General features: G+C 40.4%; 1 protein-coding gene across 2 annotated transcripts in view; it reads right to left on the bottom strand.

Annotated features, from left to right (window-relative positions):
- The window catches only part of EPB41L4A (erythrocyte membrane protein band 4.1 like 4A), a 135,230-nt gene that overhangs the window by 15,306 nt on the left and 97,998 nt on the right, over positions 1–21,926 (bottom strand). Inside the window, exons 13-18 of one of the 2 annotated variants that reach the window (XM_069880479.1) lie at positions 18,294–18,375; positions 13,750–13,833; positions 11,575–11,688; positions 9,730–9,777; positions 5,526–5,603; positions 359–478 (exon numbers count right to left, since the gene is read on the bottom strand). In XM_069880479.1, the coding sequence (XP_069736580.1) occupies positions 359–478; positions 5,526–5,603; positions 9,730–9,777; positions 11,575–11,688; positions 13,750–13,833; positions 18,294–18,375 (526 nt within the window). The remainder of the gene's footprint in view (positions 1–358; positions 479–5,525; positions 5,604–9,729; positions 9,778–11,574; positions 11,689–13,749; positions 13,834–18,293; positions 18,376–21,926) is intronic. The other variant, XM_069880480.1, reaches the window with a different exon arrangement.

Below are 21,926 nucleotides of genomic sequence, written 5' to 3'. Positions count from 1 at the left end.
CACAAAATCTGAACATTTTCACAGACTTCCTGGCAAAAAGAGGGCAATCACTGTTCTCATTACAGAACTAATGTTCAATGCCCCACAAAAGCACCCGAGATTTCATCAAAAGTGATGGGAAGAGTCCCCGAGCAGCTGTTACAAAGCCCTTCCTGCATTATCCATGCCCTAAAATTCAAATCACCAAATGAAGGGAGTTTGACAACAAAGACAAATCTGCTAATATGAGAACATGCCACTTGAAAATGTCTGTTCATCAGGGGCTGAGGGTCACCACCACACTGGAGATAGTCCTCCTGCTTTTTAACATGCCACAGCAGCCTCAATGCTCACGCCAAAGAGGGCAAGGATTACATACGATCGAGATCTGTGCCTGGATCGCCGGTAGTTTGGATCTGCCTGGTTTTTCTCCTTTTGTCGCCGCAGCACAGCTTCCCACTGAGGAGCAGAGTCAACCATCTCATTTTCTTGGCGTAATCTGCAAAAGAAATACCAGTGTAGACTTAGGTCTTTGATGCAGAATGCCCTGAGAAGCAATGCAATACTTTAACATTTTATCTTGCTAAATTTTAATCAATGCTCCCAAACTACATTAAAATTTAAGAACTTGTATCAAAGAAAACTCACTCATTTGTTATTTAGAAGCAGTGCAAGTCAAACATGAAATGATCCAGGTCTTTAAGAACAGGCCTGCAACTCGATTCATCTTCCCACTCCAAGCCAAACATCCCGAATTTTTTTCCTGTTTATATATGCCAGTCCACCTCATCTACTGCAAGTGCAAGCCCCACTTCACAATGCAAGGCTCTACTAATACAACTTTGCTGCAGCATGCATCTTGCTAGTATCCAGAGAAAATCCCCCAAGGAGCCCTTGGTGAGTTCCCACCAGTAGGAAGCAGTCACTCTGCCCTGACCCGCCACAAAGCCCAGGATGCACACAGATCTCACTGGCTGCCCCAAGCTCATATAATCCCACCACTGCACGCCTTCTGCACCATCCCCTGTGGCTTTGGCCTCTGTGGGCTTCTAAATGACAAATGCCTTTTATATTGTGGGGTTTTTGTTTTGGTTTTTTTTTTTTATAATTCAATAACCCATGACTGGAATGCAACACATATTAAACCAAATGTTTAAATATTATAAATTCAACGCATTTGTTAGTAGGCTGAAGTAACTCTACAATGACAACACCAGCCAGGCCAACTGACGCACCAGTGTTCAGCCATTCAAAGTCCTACAGATGCTTCACAATTCTGGGGTTGCAGATATGAGTGGTGTCATGAAATGCTAAGGTAGAACATAGAGGCATGCTTGGTTTCAGCTGTGAATTTAAGATTCAGAAGAGATTTGAGCCCAGAAGCCCAGAAAATAATACTCCAAAAGTGGGTTCTCTGACAGGATGGTATGACTGGCATACTAAGGAAACAGAGGAGCTTAACAAAAGAAGGTCAAGGCTGTCAGGTAAAATAAACAAACCAACAGAGATAAAAGGACTACTCTGGAGACCTGACTGCCAAGGAAATGCAAAGCATGCTGCTGTTGTTGCTCTTCACTACATACACGCCTTCCTTCTTGAATTTTCAACTGTTATCAAGCTAAACTGGCTATGCATGCTGCTCCTTTTCCTTTAATCAGATCTTCTCACACATGCATAATGAATTTTGAGCTGGATTCCCAACTACTGTAATTGGCCACTACTCCACCAAATGGCACAGAGCACCTGGAGAAGTCGGCAACATCAGGTTTTGATTTCTATGCAAGTCTTTAAACCTGTTATCTGGGGACAGGGCTTAACATAAACTTCTATCTAGGGATTTAGTTGAAGTCCTCACAGAACAATACGTAATGAATTGTGATTTCCATCCCAAATAATCCAATTTGTAGAGACAGCAATCATCCCACGTGGTGTAAACACTGTTAATTGCCTCACATATACAGCACTCTCTTGCACAAAAAGACAACACGCAGCTGCCAGACCAGTGCTGCTGGTGGTGGTGATGGGTCTGCTCGCATTCCAGTAGCTCACTCCACCTCTCCCAAACAACTCCCAGCGGATCAAGTAGACAGCTGCGCTCTGAAGGAGGCATTCAGATGCTTGCCATAAAATAACTCAGACCTACACATTCTCCTCAGGGAACCTAAAGAACACAGCAGGACGTTGGGTCCCTACTCCAGTACAGAGCATGCGCGATCCTGTGCCTCATGTTTGAAACCACATCAATGATCACGAATGAATTCTCATTATGCAAGTAAAAACATCATTCCTGCTCTGATCCATTCAACTAATGGAAATCTTTGGGCCTAACAGGGAGTAAAACTGCAGTGAAAACAGAAAAGCGTTTTGCACAAATAAAAGTCTCCCTGTTTCATAGGTAAAGAAGGACAAAATAAAAGATGAAAAGGTCTCAAGACTTCAAAAAACACAGTAGTTGTCAATAATATACTGTTACCAACAAATTGCAAACATTGTTGAGCATCACTGCAGACTACCTTTTAAACAAAATATAGCAACAAACAAGAAGGAAAAAATCCAAACTAAGGACTATAATTCCTCAGTAGTATTACGATGAGATGGTCACAGCAAAGAAATTCTAGTTTGTTGACACTGAGGTAAGTGCATCAGCAGATATGCCTCTGGGTAGACCCCACTGATCCTATCATGCAGATGTCCTTAGAGACCTTCTTAAAATGCCCTTCCCTGACTCTTGCCAAACAGCATACCTGCAGGAGTCCCTGTGTGTTTTCCTATGGTGTGGTCACAATCTTAGATGATGTCTATATTTTGACACTTACAGGACTTTACTGCTTTTTGAACATTTGGGTTCAGCCATTTCCAAGACTGACGTCAGCACACAGATGTCATACAGGACTACCTGTAGACATTTCCCCCTGCAGATGCAGAATATTCATGACAAAGACCAACAATACAGCACAACACTGTTTTTTCATAGGAACATATAGAAGAAAGCAATTCTGAAACCACAGTAAGATGAGATTTTATTTCCCTGAAGATATCTCCATTACATTATACCTTGACATACTTCCCTTGTATTTCACGTTACATGACCTGAAGAAAAAAACTAAACTAAATTTTAGTGTGTGAAACTCATGATACTACAGACTTTGCTTCTTGTAAAAGGATGCTGGAAAGTTTTGAACCTATTTGTTAAAAGAGCATAACATACTAAGCGTAGTCAAGAGAAAGCAGAACTCTGAGTCAGAAACTATGTGTAATTTTTTTTGCCTGGAGAAGAGGAGGCTGAGGGGAGACCTCATTGCTCTCTATAACTACTCGAAAGGAGGTTGTAGAGAGGAGCGTGCTGGCCTCTTCTCCCAAGTGACAGGGGACAGGACGAGAGGGAATGGCCTCAAGCTCCACCAGGGGAGATTTAGGCTGGACATTAGGAAAAAATTCTTCACAGAAAGGGTCATTGGTCACTGGCAGAGGCTGCCCAGGGAGGGGGTTGAGTCACCTTCCCTGGAGGGGTTTAAGGCACGGGTGGACAAGGTGCTAAGGGGCATGGTTTAGTGTTTGATAGGAATGGTTGGACTCGATGATCCGGTGGGTCTCTTCCAACCTGATTATTCTATGATTCTATGATTCTATGATTTTGCATTTTTGAAATCAGCCTTGCTGGTATTGATTCTGCTCCTGCATCAGTCCTCTTCATAAGCTTCAGTTTTCATCACATGCCCACACTTTAATCCAATTCTACTTCACTATTTTCCCCTCCTAAATAAATCCAGTCTTCTACATATGTCCATTTTTTTATTTGAAAGAAATGTGAAAAAAAACATTTAGTTTCCAGATTTTTTTTTCTATTTTTCATTATTCTCTGCCCCTACAATGCCTTGCTACATATCTCGCTGAAAGATGTCTTATTTAGCTTATTATATATTTTTCATACATGCCTTCCTTTTTCTTCCCCACATATATTCCTGCCCTCATTTGGTCATGTGCTAAGCCATCCTCTATTGCTTATGCTTTCTTCCTTATATGCTCTTGTACTAAAGTCAATTATTATTAGCTTGTAATTGTAATAATAAATACACAACAAATTTTGCATTAAAAAAATGCATTTCTTCTGTGACTGAAATATCCTCATCACAGATTCTTCCTCAATTTCTACGAACACCTTCTTAGAATAAAACATTCACATGACAGAGTGAAAACTCAAAGACTGAGTGAGATTAAGTAAAGAGTTTCTTCCTGACCTTTCACCAGTGTTTAACCTTCAGAATATCTCACCTCCATTTCTGTTTTTTTCTGATACTTTGTTTTCATCTTATAAACCATTCACAGTGATCTCTTCCTCTCATGTGAATAATACATTCTACTCTTCCATGATCAGAACCTGATTCCTTTGGGTAATTTGAGTATTCCGTCATTTTATTCCAATAAAACAATGCAACTTGGTGTCTGCTTGTGCCAGGAATCTGATTATTGTACTGGGAAATAAATTAGTATTAATCTGTACAACAGGTAAAACTTGAGTAACAGCAGTTTTGAACCTCATTATACTGTCCCATTTAACCCTGGCTCACCCTAATGGGAAAGCTCTTCAGTGCCCGTACCCTTTCAGCTTATTATATTCCTGCTGCAGCTGCTAAGAAAATGCAGAAATTTCCTGCATCTGATGGCAAGGAACAGGTCTTGGACCTCCAGCTCATTCATTGCTTGTTTACTTTAATACTGATGAAGACTTTCAATCCGGCCTGATTTGAAGAAACCATCTAAGAATAAGAGATGCTGCAACATTAATATTTTTCATTTATCTTACATTTCTGAAAATGTAAAAACCATAAAACCAATTCGCATAAATTGCTTTGGTTTTCTTTTTATTTTTTTTAATTTCCCATGAGGTGTGGAAGGGCAGGTAAAGGTCCTTTTATTCTTTAGAAAATTCTAAGTAGTATATAATCCTTCTTAGAATCCAATCTTTATATTGCAATAAACTCTAAAAAACATTGTGGTGGTCAGTCTCTAATTCCCTTCACTTGCTTGTGGAACCTCCTGAACAAGAAGTTTCACAGGAGGAAAAAACATAACAAGAGTGTTTTAGGAGAAAGGGATACAAAATACTGATCACTGAAACTATTCTGAGCATTTCATTCAAACTTCAAAGCTCACCTGGAAAATAAATCTCCTATGTATGTTAGGGAATGGTTAGCCAAGTATCTCAAGAGACTGTGCTCTAATTTTAAGTAAACTCCAAAGAAACCTCATGGCTCAGTTTTGCTTTATGCCAGCCTGTTTGAATGTCACAATGACCTTTTAGCATCTAACTAACTGTTGCAAATCATGCTTGAAATACTATTATTGTGTCCATGGCATACATATATAATGTTTGGGTTTTTTCCAGCATTTATCTCTCTTATTAAAAAAATGACCTTAAGCTGTGTCAGGAGGACTGTAAACACGTAAAACATGTTAGGTTCCTTCTTATTAGGTCTATCTCAGAAAAGTACATTCTCTACTTGTTTATGTTTGACGTCTCTACATCTAAAATATATACTGCTCACCTGTTTCTTTTCTTCCGATGCTCTCTGTTGGAGTTTTCTGATTCACTGCCACTGCTCGTGTTACAGCGAGACCGCGATCTGGAGAAAAAAAATAAATCAAAAGATTAATTTATCTTCTAACGAGTACTGAAGTTCTAAACAAGGAATGAAGAACACCGCAAAGACATTACTAGGAAGATGAGAATTAAAACACTCTAGAGGGCTTGTCTGCACTTGAAAGTCACATTATCTTTTTCTCATTAATTGATTGGGAATAATTTCTTCACAGGCAGCGTACCCAGAATGCAGAGTCACGTGAATGCAATTTTCCTTTTGAGTCATTGCACTGCATTTTTATTTGCTTGTTTGATTTTACCTTTCAGCATTCTCTGCATAACCACAGCAGTGAAATGTTCCTTTGGGGTGTGAAATGTTCCTTTGGGATGTGAAATGTTTTGTCTTTACACTGCATGCATTCTGGCTCTTTTCTTGGTGCATGTTGTGGGACACCCAGCAGAAATGATGCAGTATTTCCAGTTTTGTTGGCAAAACAATATACTCACTGGATCAGCCTTTTTATATCTACCTCAACTTCCATGTGGCTTCTAGCAATTTCAGATAATTTTTCAGATGTCACACAGTAAGGAAGAAACACTGTGATTCTGCTGATCTTTATAAATGTACAAAGGCTAATGGGCACAGATGGGCAGGTGCACATATCAGCACAGCTCTGGGATGTCCCAATGCACAGTGACAAAGTAGCTACTTTAGTATCACCTTAGATTCTAAAGCTTCATATGGTAAGGTGACATTATTCCTGAAAAAGACCAGTGCAACAGGCTAATGCTGAACTAAAAGAAAAATATGGGCATATGCCTACCTACAGGCAAACTTCTCTCAATAGATAGAAGTGCTTGGCCATTACTATCTGAGACCTTTAAATCCTTGATTGACACTGATTAACATTATGGAGCAGAGAGAGCAGCTGTCAGGGCTCTGGTCCCAGGAATCAGGACTTCGGTACTGTAACCACTAGGCTAGGTCCTGAAAAACTTGGTTTGGACCTTTCTTTAGTGAGGCAGATGACCTCTGCCTCAAAAGAAGGACATGCCTCTTGTCGTTGACAGTGCAACTGATTAATGGGGAAGTTTACCAGTAGAAACATGAGGTGGACTAGAAGGACTTGGAATATCTAGAGTTGGAATCAGCAACCGTCTTGATGCAATGGAAAACAGAATTTTTCTTCTGAGATCTCTGGGCATGAAACAGAAGACACCAGGGGATGACTCCCAGTGTTGCTGGCAGACACACACTTTCTTGTGCCTCCTGGATTTTCACCTGCTCTTTAACGAGCCACTTTCCTAGAAGAACAGATTTGTGTTAAACTATACCTCAAACAAGCCAAGGAGTGAAGGCAGCTCATTAGCTGTGGGTGACAGGTAAGGGTAAGCATTTCATGACAAGGGTGGAGGCTATTGCCAAGCACTTGCTTAGAGCATGTTTTAATAGTTTAGGGAGAAGAGATCAAACAGGAAGAGAGAAGATGAGACTTCCTAGGGAACAGAATAGCTGCCACATGGACATCCTCTGCATGTCACATCTGGCCAGGGACACGCCACTCTACCCTCTGTGTCAGAAACTAGGACACTATTATAGATGTCTTTCTGACACAAGTGACAGTTTCATGAATGTGCCCCCATAATGCCAGGGAATTATGGCTTGTTTTACCAAATTAATGTGTCATTAAATGCCTCAGAATCTATGGAGTCTGATCACCCCTCTCAGAAACTACAAAATCATTAACTCAAATAGTTCCCATTCAAATGGAAATGTTTTAGAATAAAAGGACAACCAAAGCCTAAAAAAATTAGCTCAGTGCAGCCTGTCTGCAGAGAAGAGCCTTGGAAAAGTAAAATTTCCACAGAGTAGCAGAAACCTCTCCACTGTACTAGGTTTCATGTCTCATAATTTAAATCCATACTGAGCCTCAAGAGACTCAGTTTCCCAGGTAAAAATACACATTTATGGATGAAGATGGAGATAAGAAAGAAGTATGTTACTACAGAAAAATGTAGCCCCAAAGGAAGATTAAAATATGGTGTCCAGAAGGTATTGGCTCAAGCACCACTCTGGAGAGTTCAAGAGCAATAAGTGCCCCAGAACTGCAGCAGACCTCACATGCCCAAACTACACATTTGTCCCCACATTATCTTATCAGGTGCTTACAGAATCACAGAATCACAGAATAACCAGGTTGGAAGAGACCCACCGGATCATTGAGTCCAACCGTTCCTATCAAAATATGATATATCCTTAATATATATATCCTTAATAACCATTGTATCAATCTTGACTCTCAACATTACTAGGTCATCCAAGCAACACTGTTCTTTCAGACTTCCAGGTCACCAGAGCATCTCTGTTCTTTTACATTTCTCAGCACTTCAAGTATTTTCTTATTCTGATTTAAGCAACTTATCCCATAAGGTACGAAGGCAGCAAAAATCACACCATGGAGGAAGTGCAAGAGAAAACATCCTATTTGCTCAAATTCAAGGCAAGCCTTTCTGTAGCTTTTCAGGAATGGAAATCTGATCCATCTTTTAGATATTGCACATCAAATTACCTTGTGCTTCCTGTCAGAAAAGCACTTGCGGGACACAGAAGGGCCGCTGAGCTGTCAGCTGAGTGGCAACTTCTCATGTTGGCTGTCAGATATTATCTTTCACTGCATATTAAACATCAGCTTTTACTGAACTGAATAAAATACCAACATCTGAAATAAAGGTAGCTTCCTGCATCAGGAACAAGAACACATGAGATGATAAAGATCTCTGGCAATTACAAAGCATGTTCCATCATTTTTTTTTCCTCATAGTTTCTTGGTTGTGCAATATATTTGGTATTTTCTATATTTGTATGGTCTGATAGAAGCAGCAAGACAGAAGGTATAGATAGTCTGGCAAGAGAGACGGAATAAATGCCATCCAGGATGGGGTCTAGGGGTGGAGTGGGTTGCAGGATTTGTTTTTTCAGAGAAACAGTTGACACAGAAGGCTCATATTCTGCTGCAGTCCTTTTCTGATTAAAATGCAAAAAGAGTAGCCAGATTGTGAGTAAGTGAGAACGTCTGTTCCAATATACAATAAAACACTTGTACATTTCTAATGTAATACAGCAGGCACAGCCATTGTGAAGGAGTCCTTTCTGAGCGTAAGGGTTTTCCACCTGAGGTATCCAACTAAATCCCCTCCATTTTATGTGTTGGACATCTACCACAGAACTATCATTGGCAGCTTGTAATGACAACATCCTTCAAAAAAATAATCTGCTGTCTTATAAAAGGTGCAAAGTACATGAGCACTTTTCCTTAACTTCCTGTAATTGTCCCTGAGAAGTTTGTGTATCTGCCAGAGCTCCTTTACTGTGCTTCAGCAGTGACTCAGACCCTGGGAGTGCCTCCTTGCTTTCGCTAGCATCCAGAGACTCTGACATGGAAATGCATCGCGCTGCCTCCTTTTCCCAGCAGTGGGGACAGGAGCAGGGGAGTGAGGGGATGCACAGCACAGAACCACGGCAGGCAGACATGGCACCAGGGAACTCCAGATGCAGAAATCTGTCAGAAGCTGAAGTGGTTGAAGGGCACACCCAAATTCACACAAGCATTTTATCTAGAAATGTGTCAACTAGTGAAGACTGCACAGGGAAAGAAAAAAAGAAGCTTCAGAAAAAATTCACTAAAAAATGGGCAACACAGTGCGAAGACTTTAAGAACATACATACACCTCTGTACCTACCTTTCGCAGCACAGTTCATCTCAAGTGATGGGACATCCACTTTCAAAACAGATTGAGTAAAAGTGGACTGGAAGGCTGGAGAACTCAAAATAAAATCTGCAGATGGAAAATTCCCAAGGCTAACACCCCTGGAATTGACTTTCAAGTTGCAGACAAGTCCTTAATAAACTCCTACAAACTACTTCTACCACGGTGTAGTAACAATGTGCAAGGCAGCTAGTAGGAATCTCTGCTGTGATGAGGTTATGCTACAGAGCATTTTAGCAAAAGTAAAATAGGAAAGAAAAAATTAAATGGGTGGAAAATAATTAGCCTTTTAAACATTTAAGAATATGGAGAAAAAGGAAGGAAGGGAGGGGATGCAAAGAACTAAAAGATTATCAGTACTTTCGTTATCATTTCATGACTGCTATAAATAATGTATTTACCTTCTCCTTTGCTTCAAATCTGAATCTTCGCCACTGTTTTGATTTTTCCTGTGACATTAAGGAAGTTTTAATGAAACACCAGGGGGTCACTCAACACAAATACAGAAAAACTTCCAACTTTTCTTTAAAAAACTTTACAAAGCTGGGTTTTTTTCAGTATTATTTAAGGCAGAAAATAAAGCGTACGTGCTTTTATAAAACTTTTCAAGACACTTCTACAATAATTTGTGAAGGCATGTTCACATTCAAGCTCGCATTGTAAATCCATGACATGCAAAGTTAAGCATGGAATGCTGGCCTTTAGAGTTTCCCACTGTTTTCTAGCATAGCAAAGCCTGATGTTTTCCTTTTAATTTCAGTAAAGACTGCATAAACAATGCAGCTCTTGTTATCAAACAGTTGAAAAAGGGAAGTACAGGAACAAAACCAAGATTCAGGAAGACATAATTAGGTTACAATCTACCTACTATTGTCAGTCCTCATGGTCTCACATACGAGATAAGACTTTTAAAAACATTTTGTTGGTGTGGCGATCCAAAAGAAAATCTGCTATTGGCATGACCACTTGCCTGCTGAGTAGATCAGCCAAATGAAAATCGCAGGTAATAAAAACTTCGCATTTTGAAAAATTTCCTACACCATAGTGCACAAACACTATTCTTTTCATGGTACAAAACAGTTTTGCACTGCAGGTCTCTACTCCTTTGTCTTTACAGAGTCCAACAAGTCCTTCTGACAACTAAGCCAGTAACAAATCAGAAAACCCATCCAGGAAATATATTGCAGTTAATACTTACAAGGACTCTATCCAGCAGGGTAAATCAACATGACTTTACTGAGTCAGAGAGCTGATAAACTTTAACTCAGGCACAAGGTCACTAAGAACACTCCATGGACGAGTTCTTCACTCCTTTTCTAGACAACTAACAGCAGATAAAAGATCTGGAGCAGCTCAGAAACCTGACAAGTATAAAAGCTCCACATATAACTACATTTTCTCATAGATACAGCTGCATCTTAAGATTCCTTTGTCAGCCTTGGCTTTGAAAGCCAAGCAGGTAACCCCTTCAGAGATCTCAGAAGAGATGCAATTCCAAAGTTCTGGCACACAAAGTAGTCCTAAGAGACTGTAATTAATATAGCCCTGTCAATACTTCACAGCAGATCACAGCATCAGGGTACCTTAGCAAGGAAAACAGTTTCTCAGCAGGACAAATCATCCCAGGTAACATGTAGACTCTCAAACCTACATCATTTCAGAACTGTCCCTGTAATTTTCATTTTAAGCATACTCTAGGACACACAGCACAGAATCTCCATTCATTTAATTTTGCTTCTCTAAGTTACTCAGTTAAGCACATACCTGGTAAAAATACATTAAGTACCACATAACCATATTTTTGCTGGCATCCTCTCTGATGCAGAGTAATTCACACATGGTACTAAGCAGTGTACTTAAAACAAAATACTGCTCTGTATTAGAAATTCATTGACAAGCAGGCAACACCTATCAAACCTTTCCTTCACAAGGGAAAAAAATAGCTGCAGGAACTGAAAGGATCTTGCACTTACTAGTACTGCAGTTTCTCACAGTTCTAACAGAATTTTCCTAGTACCCAGAACAGAACACAAGTAAAATGCCTGATCAAAGCTTCTTTTCCAAAAGCAGATCTGGTATTCTTGCTAAGGTCTTTTTCTTTGACTAACAACTGGGCCCTGGAGTACCCCTTTTCCATGGGCTCAGCCATGTCTCCAGAAGACTTTACTCAATCTCCAGATTGAGTAAATAGAATTTACAGATTTCTATTGTGAGAAGCTAAGAGTAACTAACTCTGCAGCTCTTACCTCCTCCGGACTGGCTGTCCAGACTCATTCTCACTGCCACCTGATGGGTTCCGTCGTCGAGAGTAAGGGAACTTTGGTGATTTATTGCGATCACTGGGAGAATTATACAGCCCACTAAAGTTAAAAAGGAAGAACAAACAGTCAGTTTTAAAACTTCTATGAGTGTTAAGCCAGGGAACTGAGATTCAGCTTACAAAACTGAGAACATTCACAATACACACGCACATATATATTCAGCTATACATGAACGTGTGTGTGTGCCATATAAACAGCAACAGTACTGCTTCCCAGTAATAAATATTTCACATTGAACTTGGAAAATGTAGGACAGAGACCCCTCAGCATTGCCAAACCAACGTCTCTAGGCTTGCAAAATGTAGAACCAACTACGTACATATTCTGTTAGCATAATAAAATTTCTGTGCTTTAGTATGTTACGCAACCCAGAGCTAGGCATTGAAATGCACCTCTGTCTTTCACGTTTTCCATGGATATAAGTATGAAAACAGTGTTCCTGTCACAATAGATCTCCATCACAGAGCTAATGCTTGGGACTGTGAAATAATTTCAGCTCCAGCTTTCTGCTGCTCCAGCTTCAGGTGACATATTTAAGCCTAGATGAGACCCAGTGGGCTGGGTTTTTACTGAATTAGACATAGATTATCAAATGCCTGTATGGATTATCCAGTGATACCTTCCTAAGAAGTGTAAGGGCTTCTTCCAACAGCATAACAGAGGCTGCAATGGGGTACATACCACTTCGAAGTGGTCTACTGGTGTTCCACAATCTTTTGGAGGTAGGATGCCAAACTCAACCACACATCTTTATCTAAGATTAATTAGCCCCTTTCACAACAACTATGTGCTAAATGTGATATTCTCATCAAACTCCAGTTACTTCTTTCTGCTTTCATAAAACTCTCTGGCCTTCAAATTTGATACACCTGCTTCTGCACACTGCTGATGATAGGACCGTTCTGCACAGCTGAAAAGTTGCCACAGTTCACCTCAATGAGAATTTTCATTAGAAGCTGTGAATGCCTCTGTGCAACATACATCCTGTTTCTTTGTCTAAATTGTCTAAAACTGCACTTTCCTTTAGAACAGGCAGACTTGCAAAAACTCAGTCCTACCATTCTTTGGCTCCTGGAGGATCAAACTTCCCACTATCCTGAGAGCAATTTTAACACTGGAGCCAGAACGTGACAAGCTGACACCACTTTTTATTCAAAAATCACAAATCACCATCTATCCTAGCAAGAGAGTATTTACACACTGCCTTGTCCTTGCTCTAAAATGTTTACAGAAGGAGCACACAGGGTATATCAACCTGGTGCTTCAAAAGACACACCATGTATAGATCTGAATCATCACATGAAAGCAGGATCGTGCTGGAATACGCTTAATGTACCACCTGGTTCAGTGGCCTGTTTCCAACAGTGGATGTAAGCAGCCAGCTACAGTAAGCAAGAATTTGAATACGTATGACAGCTCCTTCAGGGACTGCTTTCTCAGTCCCTCACTATTCCCAGTCCAGGGGACTAACTGAGCCTGATGCTGTATCTCTGTCTTCAGAAGCCCTTGGGGATTTCTCCTGCATGACTCACCCAGCTTCTCCCAGGAATCGACTACCCTCCAGCATCTCTTGTAAAGGAGGACCACAGGTCTCCTACACATGGTAAGTTATTCATCACAACTCCACAGCACCTTGTTTTACTCAGAGATCTAGGGTTATTGTTTTGATCCCCATGCGACTCTCTGTACACTCACTGGCTCAACATCAGCCACCATCTAGTGACTTGTCACTCATACTTTAGGGGCCTTTCTGCCACCTTCCACAGACAACTTTCACTACCCTAAACAATGCTGTCCCACAAACAAATCTTATCACCCCTTCTCCAGGTCTTTGACAAATACACTTACTCATAAGACCTATGAACAGATTTCTGTGGAAAGCCACTGGTAACTCTCATCCACTAACTACTTCCTCCAACACTTATTTTCTTAATTTTCAACTGATTATTTATCCATCACAGGACCTATCTTCTTATATGCAATACAGATTAATTGTGACCCTGTTAATACATTAATAAATTATACCAATGTCCTTCAACCTATTGCTATAGCATGATATTTACCATTGCACAACACCTAAGACATCATGCCTCGCCTTACCTCTGCAGGCCATTTTCTTCCCATGGTGCGCTTGTTTTACTTCTTTGGGTTTCTGGACTGTTTTCATTTTTCACCTTTTTAAAGCTAAATAAAAGTACAGATATACATACGTATATATTTTAAACCCACAGCGTACAGATCACACATTCTCTCCCTCTGACCTCTTCAAAACAAATCTTAGAGGCATACATTCTCTACAGAAACCCACCCTGGTGTACAGCTATTTGCCTGCTATGTGAAAGAGGGTGAACAGCTGCTATGTTCAAGAATCTCTCCTAGAAAGAGAGATTGGAAGGAAAAAAAAAACCAACCTGAATATCAGTCCTACAAACTCGTAATTATGGTTGCACTCAGGAAAAAAAAAATCAGCCCTGTCTCAGAATAAATGAGAACAAATTATTAGGCAAAAAGTATAATAAGAGAGCAAATATACAATATGTTGTCTCCCTCTTCCACAATATGTATTTAACACATTATTGAACCAGAGGCTTCATCTGCTTTTTATTCTACATTGCTCTCGATGGAACTTGCTTTCATTGATTTATTTAAACACTGCTTGAATATTTTTGACTTTTTTTTGCTAAATAGTGCCTGGTAGCTGTATGCTCCAGCATTTAACAACGGCACAAATCATTATCTGATTTTGTTTCAAAACTTGCACCTGTTTCAAAATTTCTTTCCTATGTTCCTCACTTGTTCTGTGCTTATAGAAAGAAAAAAAGCCCTATGAATGATGGTTCCCTAATCACCAACTCCATTCTATATTTTTAATACATTTTTACAAACAGTTTCATCTCTTTTCCAAGCTGAAGAACCACAGGCTGTTTAATCTCTCCCAGTATATGAGTCACTACGTGTTTCTGATTACCTTTCTCATATTTCTCTGCCATTTCTCCCAGTTTATGGTACCTTCCTTAAGATGGAAGCAAAAAAGGCAGGGGTGATAAAGTTCGTAGAGTAGCATATTCTTCCCTTCCCCCCCCCCGTAAGTCCTTACATTTTCTTTTTGCTGGACACTGAGCACAGATCTGGCAACACTAAAGAGCTGCCTTCACTGACTGTTGCAAGTTAAAGCACCAGAACAGTCAGATAGTCACCTGACTCAGGAGACACATCACTGTTTGCAATCCATCTCCTATCATACCTGTGGCAGATGAGGAAAAAACAGCAGGATGCTCCAGTATTTCCTTTATTCTTACCATTCTCACAGTGCCATGCCAGCTTTTACGACTTCCAACCTTTTAATGCTCCTGGACAGCCTTCCCACTGCCACTCCAACTGCTGAAAGGTGGCTTCCAGCTGAAGTACGCTTTTACACCCATGTACTTGCCTAAGACTAGTCACGCTTTTGCTGTATTATCATCTCTAGACCTTACTTTCTACATGTACAAGCAGTTCACCTGATACAGAACTAGACAGCCACATTGATTTCTACTAAGGTCTTCAGGAATTATTACTGACAGCAACCCACTGCAAGCATTAATATAACGTTTCTTTCCAAAGTGCAACTTCAGCAGGAAAAAAAATCCTTTACAGATGCTTACAGAAAGGAGGACTTAAGCCAGAGTTCTTTGCACCGTGTAGGAGTTGACAGACTCAGCTTTATGAAGGACTTCTGGCTACTTAACTCACTAATCCACTTTTAACCTCAGTGTTTTGTTAGTACAGGTCATTGAGTTAATAATTTAATTCTCACACACTGAACAAAATGTAAAGCTACAGTAAGTCATCAGGAAAAGAAATTAAATTACACTTTATCAGTTAAATAGTTTTCTTAATACTTTAGCCATTAATTTTTGACTCATATGTGCATACAATCTTTCCAGGCTTAAAAATATGTGCTTACTACAGACTACACAAGTAACTCAGGTAAATACACTTCAGTCCTATATTGCAAAAAAGCAATTGGTTTTGCACAGCTTAAACTACTGAACAATACTTAGACTGAAGCTGGACTCAAAGAACTTTGAATGGTGTTCTCAAATTTTAAAAAGACAGAGAGAGAGATGATCCTGGAAGGTGCATGCACTGCCTTAGATTCTTAAGTCATTATTCATTCATAGCAGATACACACTTTCAGCTAGAGAGCTAGAGTATGGCAGCTCTTCAGATACTACTATCTCCAGGAATGCAGTTGCAAAAGGGACTGAGCTCATTCCAAGTATGTGGAAAGGTTAGGATCTAAATTTCACTTGTTATTACTGCTGTTGGAAGCTGCAGTTTATCTTGGATTTACAACTTATTCAGAAATTACCAACTATGTATCTCAGCAGTGAATGACAGGTTAAACTATGAAAATTCTGCTTGGAAGAGCTCCTGAAAGATGTTCTGTAAGCATTACTGAAAATTAATGCAAGAATTACACAAGATAAACTACCAAGCTGTAAACTCTTCACAAAGTATGCTGCGCTGCCTGTCATGCATATGAGGACTGGCAGACCTGAAAGGTATTTTACATGTGCAGACAGACACACAGAGAAAAACAAACCAATTTCTAAATAGACAGAAAAACAACTTCCAACACTTTTTTTACTGGAAGTTACTAACTATTTAAAACTGTGAGAATCTGACTATGAACTGCTTTTAAACTGTCACGGTAAGAAACTCAACTCAAGAACATTGAAGTTGCCATGTTGAGAGCCCCTTTTTCTGGTCCTTGCTCCACAAGCAGCCTATCCATTTCTTTTTAACAGTTCACTGCTACAAATTTATACTCAGCATTTGGAGCACAAGCTGTAGTGAAAGGCTCCTATCCCTTCTCCATATGATCACCTCTGCAGTCTGGAATGGGAGTACCTTTTGCTTTGAACTTTTCTCTCTCCTAATGAATCACAGAACAACCGAATGGCTGAGGTTGGCAGGGACCTCTGGACGTTATCTGGTCCAACCCTCTCCTCCAGCAGGGCCACCCAGAGCCAGCTACTAAGGCCCATTCACAGGCAGCCATTGAACTGTCTCAAAGGATGGAGAACACCACCTTCCTGGGCAACCTGTGACGGTGCTCCATCATCCTCACAGTGACATGGAGATACCAGATGTTTAGAGGGAACTTCCTCTGTTCCAGTCTCTGCCCACTGCCTCTGCCCCTGGAACTGGGCACCAGAGAAAAGAGCCAGACTCTGTCCTCTTTGAAACTTCCTTGCAAGCACTTACATATCTTCACGTTGTAGGGCTAGAAAACAGGATTCAATTTCTCTCAAACTGAAGAAGCAATTAAACTCAGCTTCTCTTTCTAAGGGCAACTGGCTAAACATTAGGCAATAGGAAACACTATCCACCAACAATTTGCAGTAAATTTAGACCTTTCTTCAAAGGTCAGTCCAGGTAATGACATGAAGCCCACAGCTTCAATGGAGAGATAAGGCCAGAGTCGCTCAGCTCAAAATAACCTGTCAGTGTTACTGGGCATGCAGAGACAGACACTCAGGCAAGTAAGCGAAAAAGCTGTGTGCCAAGTTTTTGACTCATTGTTTTTTAGACCATTCTTTTTTCATTAAGGTACCCAAATTACACCTAAAAGTAAGAGTGTGGATACAAATCCTTTTCTGAATGTGAACATTCCTAACAACCAGAGAGGCGCATTTCAGCACTGATAATTAACCACAGCAGACCATGCTGTGGGGAGACCTCATTGCTCTCTATAACTACCTGAAAGGAGGTTGTAGAGAGGAGGGTGCTGGCCTATTCTCCCAAGTGACAGGGGACAGGATGAAAGGGAATGGCCTCAAGCTCTGCCAGGGGAGATTTAGACTGGACATTAGGAAAAAAATTCTTCACAGAAAGGGTCATTGGGCACTGGAACAGGCTGCCCAGGGAGGTGGTTGAGTCACCTTCTCTGGAGGTGTTTAAGGCACTGGTGGATGAGGTGCTAAGGGGCATGATTTAGTGTTTGATAGGAATGGTTGGACTCAATGATCCAGTGGGTCTCTTCCAACCTGGTTACTCTATGATTCTATGATTCTGTGATTCTATGCAAGTCCAGAGGAACCCTGATAATTCACTATTCCTAAGGATCAGGCACAAACACTCATGAGTTTTGTCCTGGATTTACTTGTGGTATGGGTAATGAACTGTAAGATTAAGAGTACTGCTGGAAAAGTGGCCATGCCCAGCTCTTCACTGCCCACACATCCCAAGCAGAGTTTGCCTTGCGCAGAGGCAGAAGACCAATGCCCCGAGGGCCCTGCCCACTGGCCCAAGCTGCCACGGAGAGACAGATGGGACTTCACAGGACTACCCTGACAAGAGCCACTTGGGTCATGAACTGTTCTTTTAACATTTAAAACTGAGACTGTTTGCCTTCCTATCAGCTTGCCCTAATCATGAGTTTACAGACTCAATGTCCTGCTCCAGGTTCATCAGAAAATTAGGGTTTTTTAAAATTTATTACTGTATAATGCTCTCTTACCTTCGGCAGCACACGATCAGACAATCCAAAACCTAAGGGCTGGATAAACTGCTACTAATGATTACTCAGTGTGTTGCCCAATCAAATGCAATACACTGTCTCCCATAATCTAGAAGGGAACTGCTGGTCTACGTACCTTTTCACAGGGGAAGGAGCAATAATTTTGGTCGTTCCTTCATTTTCGCCTTTTGTTGTAACCTGGCTCGTGTTCTGAGGTCCTAAAAAAAAAAACAACCCAACCAAACACAGACAGAACAATCCTGTAGCATATACAGTTGCACAGCTGATCAGCACAATCACCTGCTGAACACAGCGCAGCATGAGAGGTAAAATGACACACAAAACATGTGCATGCTCTACTTGTTAAGGGTGACTAAAGATCACACTTTGTGTCTTATCCTTATTTCTAGTTACAGAACATCACAACCAATTTTAACATAGAGTTAACATAGTCATTACTCTTCCACATGAGACAGAGGAGTTTGAAGTTGTTTTTTATAAAGGGATACTATGCCATTGCCACCAGAAGGGAATTCCCTGCTCACTCAACAATGAGAAGAAAGGTATGAGGAAAAGACATGCTATGAAAAAAGCCTGGCAATCTCCAATTTAATAATTATGGCTACTAAAACAATCATTATATTAGAATGGTAAAGCAAGATGAATATGCTTGTTCCAAGAAACCATTTCAACTTGATGGAAGCAACACAATGCTAACATGTCCTAAGTTAAGACCATAAAAAAATAACTGTAAATCAATGGATTAGAAAACTAATATCTAAAAAGACAGTGACAATAAAGAGTATCCCTCTGACAGAGATACCTAAGGATCGGTTTCAGTGAGTCAGAAACCTTTGGCCATTATTTGAAAGTTACTTGCCTCATTTCCAATTTTTTTACCCAACACTCTTTCTATTTTGACCCTGCACTTTTCAAACTCTTGGCACTTAAGTCTCCATCTGAGCCAAAGGGAAACCTAAAAAAGCAGAAGGAAAATGCACTTCCCTCTCTTTTTGACACCAAATATAACAGACTCCAAAGAAACAGATTCGTGTATTGATGATTTGGGAGCACTAAGGGCCAAGGGAATTTGGATATTTCATATTGGGTTAACATCAAAGTGGTGTGATATAATTATGCTCTACAGATGTACACAGCTCAATATCATGAAGAAAACAAGAACTGTTCTGTTCAAGCTTGGTATGTAGCAATACATTAATCAGGAGAAGTTTGTTCCTACTAGTGCCATAATTTCAGTTATCATGCAGTGCTATTAATCCGTATATTTTTCTTCATTTCACACATTCTCTTTCCATCTAACTGGAAATTTCAGTCATTTCTTACAAAATGCTACCATTCCCAGAAATAAATGTTAAGAAAAAAACCAAAGTAACATCGCTGATGATGTACATCAGCTCTCGGCAGGATTCTGAGCACGTTCATTAAAGATAATGAAACAGATTGACTGAAGCCTGTACAGACTGCTAACAAGATAAAACTGCATCCTCTGGGCACAAGCAACAGCATGATAGTATTGTCAATACAGTGGTATGAACTTAAAAGGCTTTTTGTTTGGCTAAAACTAAAATCAAATAATGAAATGTCTTAAATCAAGCTGTGGCAAGATTTTTCATTCTTAGCTATCCCCACAATCTCAGAGAAAGAATTTCTCCACTATCTCCCTCGGCTTCACATACCAACTCTTTGACATACAAAGTCTCTGGCTCTTCTCTGCTTCAGCACAAATACTTGAGATATCCTAAGGCATCTTGCCTGGCCATCAATTGCCTCTCTTACAGATTAAATCTGCTGTCTTCTAAAGATACTTCATACGCTGCAGAGGGTCTCAAGTGGCATTAGTCACCTTTGCTTAAGCCACTCAGCCAAGCCCCTTATGTGTTTCAGCTTACCACTTTTAATGATGTAGTTTATACCTTTCCCTACTTACTTTTTCAGACTAATGCATGACAGGGGAGGGGAGCAGCTTGAGTCCTGTTTTGTACAATAACTGCTCATTCAAGGTACTTTTTGTTGTTTATGCAAGCACGAACATTAGGAATAACTTGGAATACTCTGAAGAACGAAATGCAGAATGGGCACAGATTCACAGTAGAAATGTGAGTAAATTTTTGCCATTCTGAATGATTCCTCCATTTCATACAGTGAGAGACAACCAACTCTCCAAACTCTCTGAAGCTCTGCATTCTGGCTTGTATGAGAAACAATGTGGCTGGCAAGACCAGGGAAGTGATTGTCCCCCTGTACCTGGCACTGGTGAGGCCACACCTTGAATCCTGTGTTCAGTTTTGGGCCCCTCAATACAAGAAAGACATTGAGGTGCTACACCACTTCCTGAGAAGTGCAACAGAGCTGGTGAAGGGTCGGGAGCACAAGTCTTACAGGAAGTGCCTGAGGGAACTGCGATTCTTCAGCCTAGAGAAAAGAACGCTGAGGGGAAACCTTATCACTCTCTACAATTGCCTGAAAGGAGGTTGTAGTGAGGTCAGTGTTGGTCTCTTCTCTAAAGTAAATAAGCAATAGGATGTCTTAAACTGCACCAGGGGAGGTTTAGATTGGATATTAGGAAAAATTTCTTTACTGAAAGAGTGGTGAAGCACTGGAACAGGCTGCCCAGGGAAGTGGTAGAGTCTCCATCTCTGGAAGTGGTAAAAAAATGTGTAGGCATGTCACTTTGTGACATGGTTTAGTAGGTTCGGTGATGTTAGACTGATGGCTGGACTGGATTAACTTAGAGGTCTTTTGCAACCTTAATGATTCTGTGGTTCTATGATGCTACAATTGTCCATACAGTTGTTTTCCATTTTCAAGAATGAAGCAACAGCTACACTGCCAGAACGACCTGCTTGGTGAGAAGAGAGAATCACTAAACAAAAAACTTATCTTGAATAAATGTGGATGAGAAAATTATCAAAAAGAATCACAGAATCACAGAATCACAGAATAACCAGGTTGGAAGAGACCCACCGGATCATCGAGTCCAACCGTTCCTATCAAAATCACTAATCACTAATTAGAATCACTAATCTTCATGAAGGCCATAAAAGTCGGCTGCAAAAACTCTTATCTAAAAAGAGAACGATACCCACAGTGAAAAACCACATATAAATAAGTAAAGATGACAGCACATAAAAACAGGAAGCATAAATTTCTCGCCTTTAGGGAAAGTAGTAGTAGTGAAATCAAAATGGAGTAGATCAAAGTGTTAAAGTACAAGGATATCTCAGTCTTTCTAACCATTATTTTTCTGCATGCAGATACTTTTAACTTGCCTTTCCTAGGCCATCAAATTAGTAAGATGAAGTAATCCACTATAATAATTTGTCCCACAGAAGCATTGAGATCAGTTAATATATGACTTTTTCAAACAAAGGAAATAACTTCAGCACGTCACATATTACTGCACAAGTTAGGTGGCTTCCAATTAAGCCCCTCAGTGTGCTCATAACTTGATAGAGCAATTAGAACTCATGCTGCAAAGCATGTCATAGCTATGGAAAAACTGTGAGAAGAAAAGCCAAGGGCTGAGTGCTATAAAAGTAACAGCCAGCTCCAGGACTGATCCTCTGCTACCTTCGGCAATAGTCTTACAATTCTGCTGACACAGAACAGCGAGAGATTGTCTCTGGCTGTCACACAATGGAAGGTTACGTGACACAGAGTCAGCCCACCCGAGCGGAGAAATTCTGTGACTCCTTTGCAACTTCTTGAGTGCTCCTCATTCAGGCTGTTGCCGTAGAGCCTATATGGA

The sequence above is a fragment of the Phaenicophaeus curvirostris genome, chromosome Z (assembly GCF_032191515.1).
Source record: "Phaenicophaeus curvirostris isolate KB17595 chromosome Z, BPBGC_Pcur_1.0, whole genome shotgun sequence".
NCBI classification, from domain to species: Eukaryota; Metazoa; Chordata; class Aves; order Cuculiformes; family Cuculidae; genus Phaenicophaeus; species Phaenicophaeus curvirostris.
Note: the sequence above shows the minus strand (reverse complement) of the source record. Positions and strands in the feature narration are given on the sequence as shown.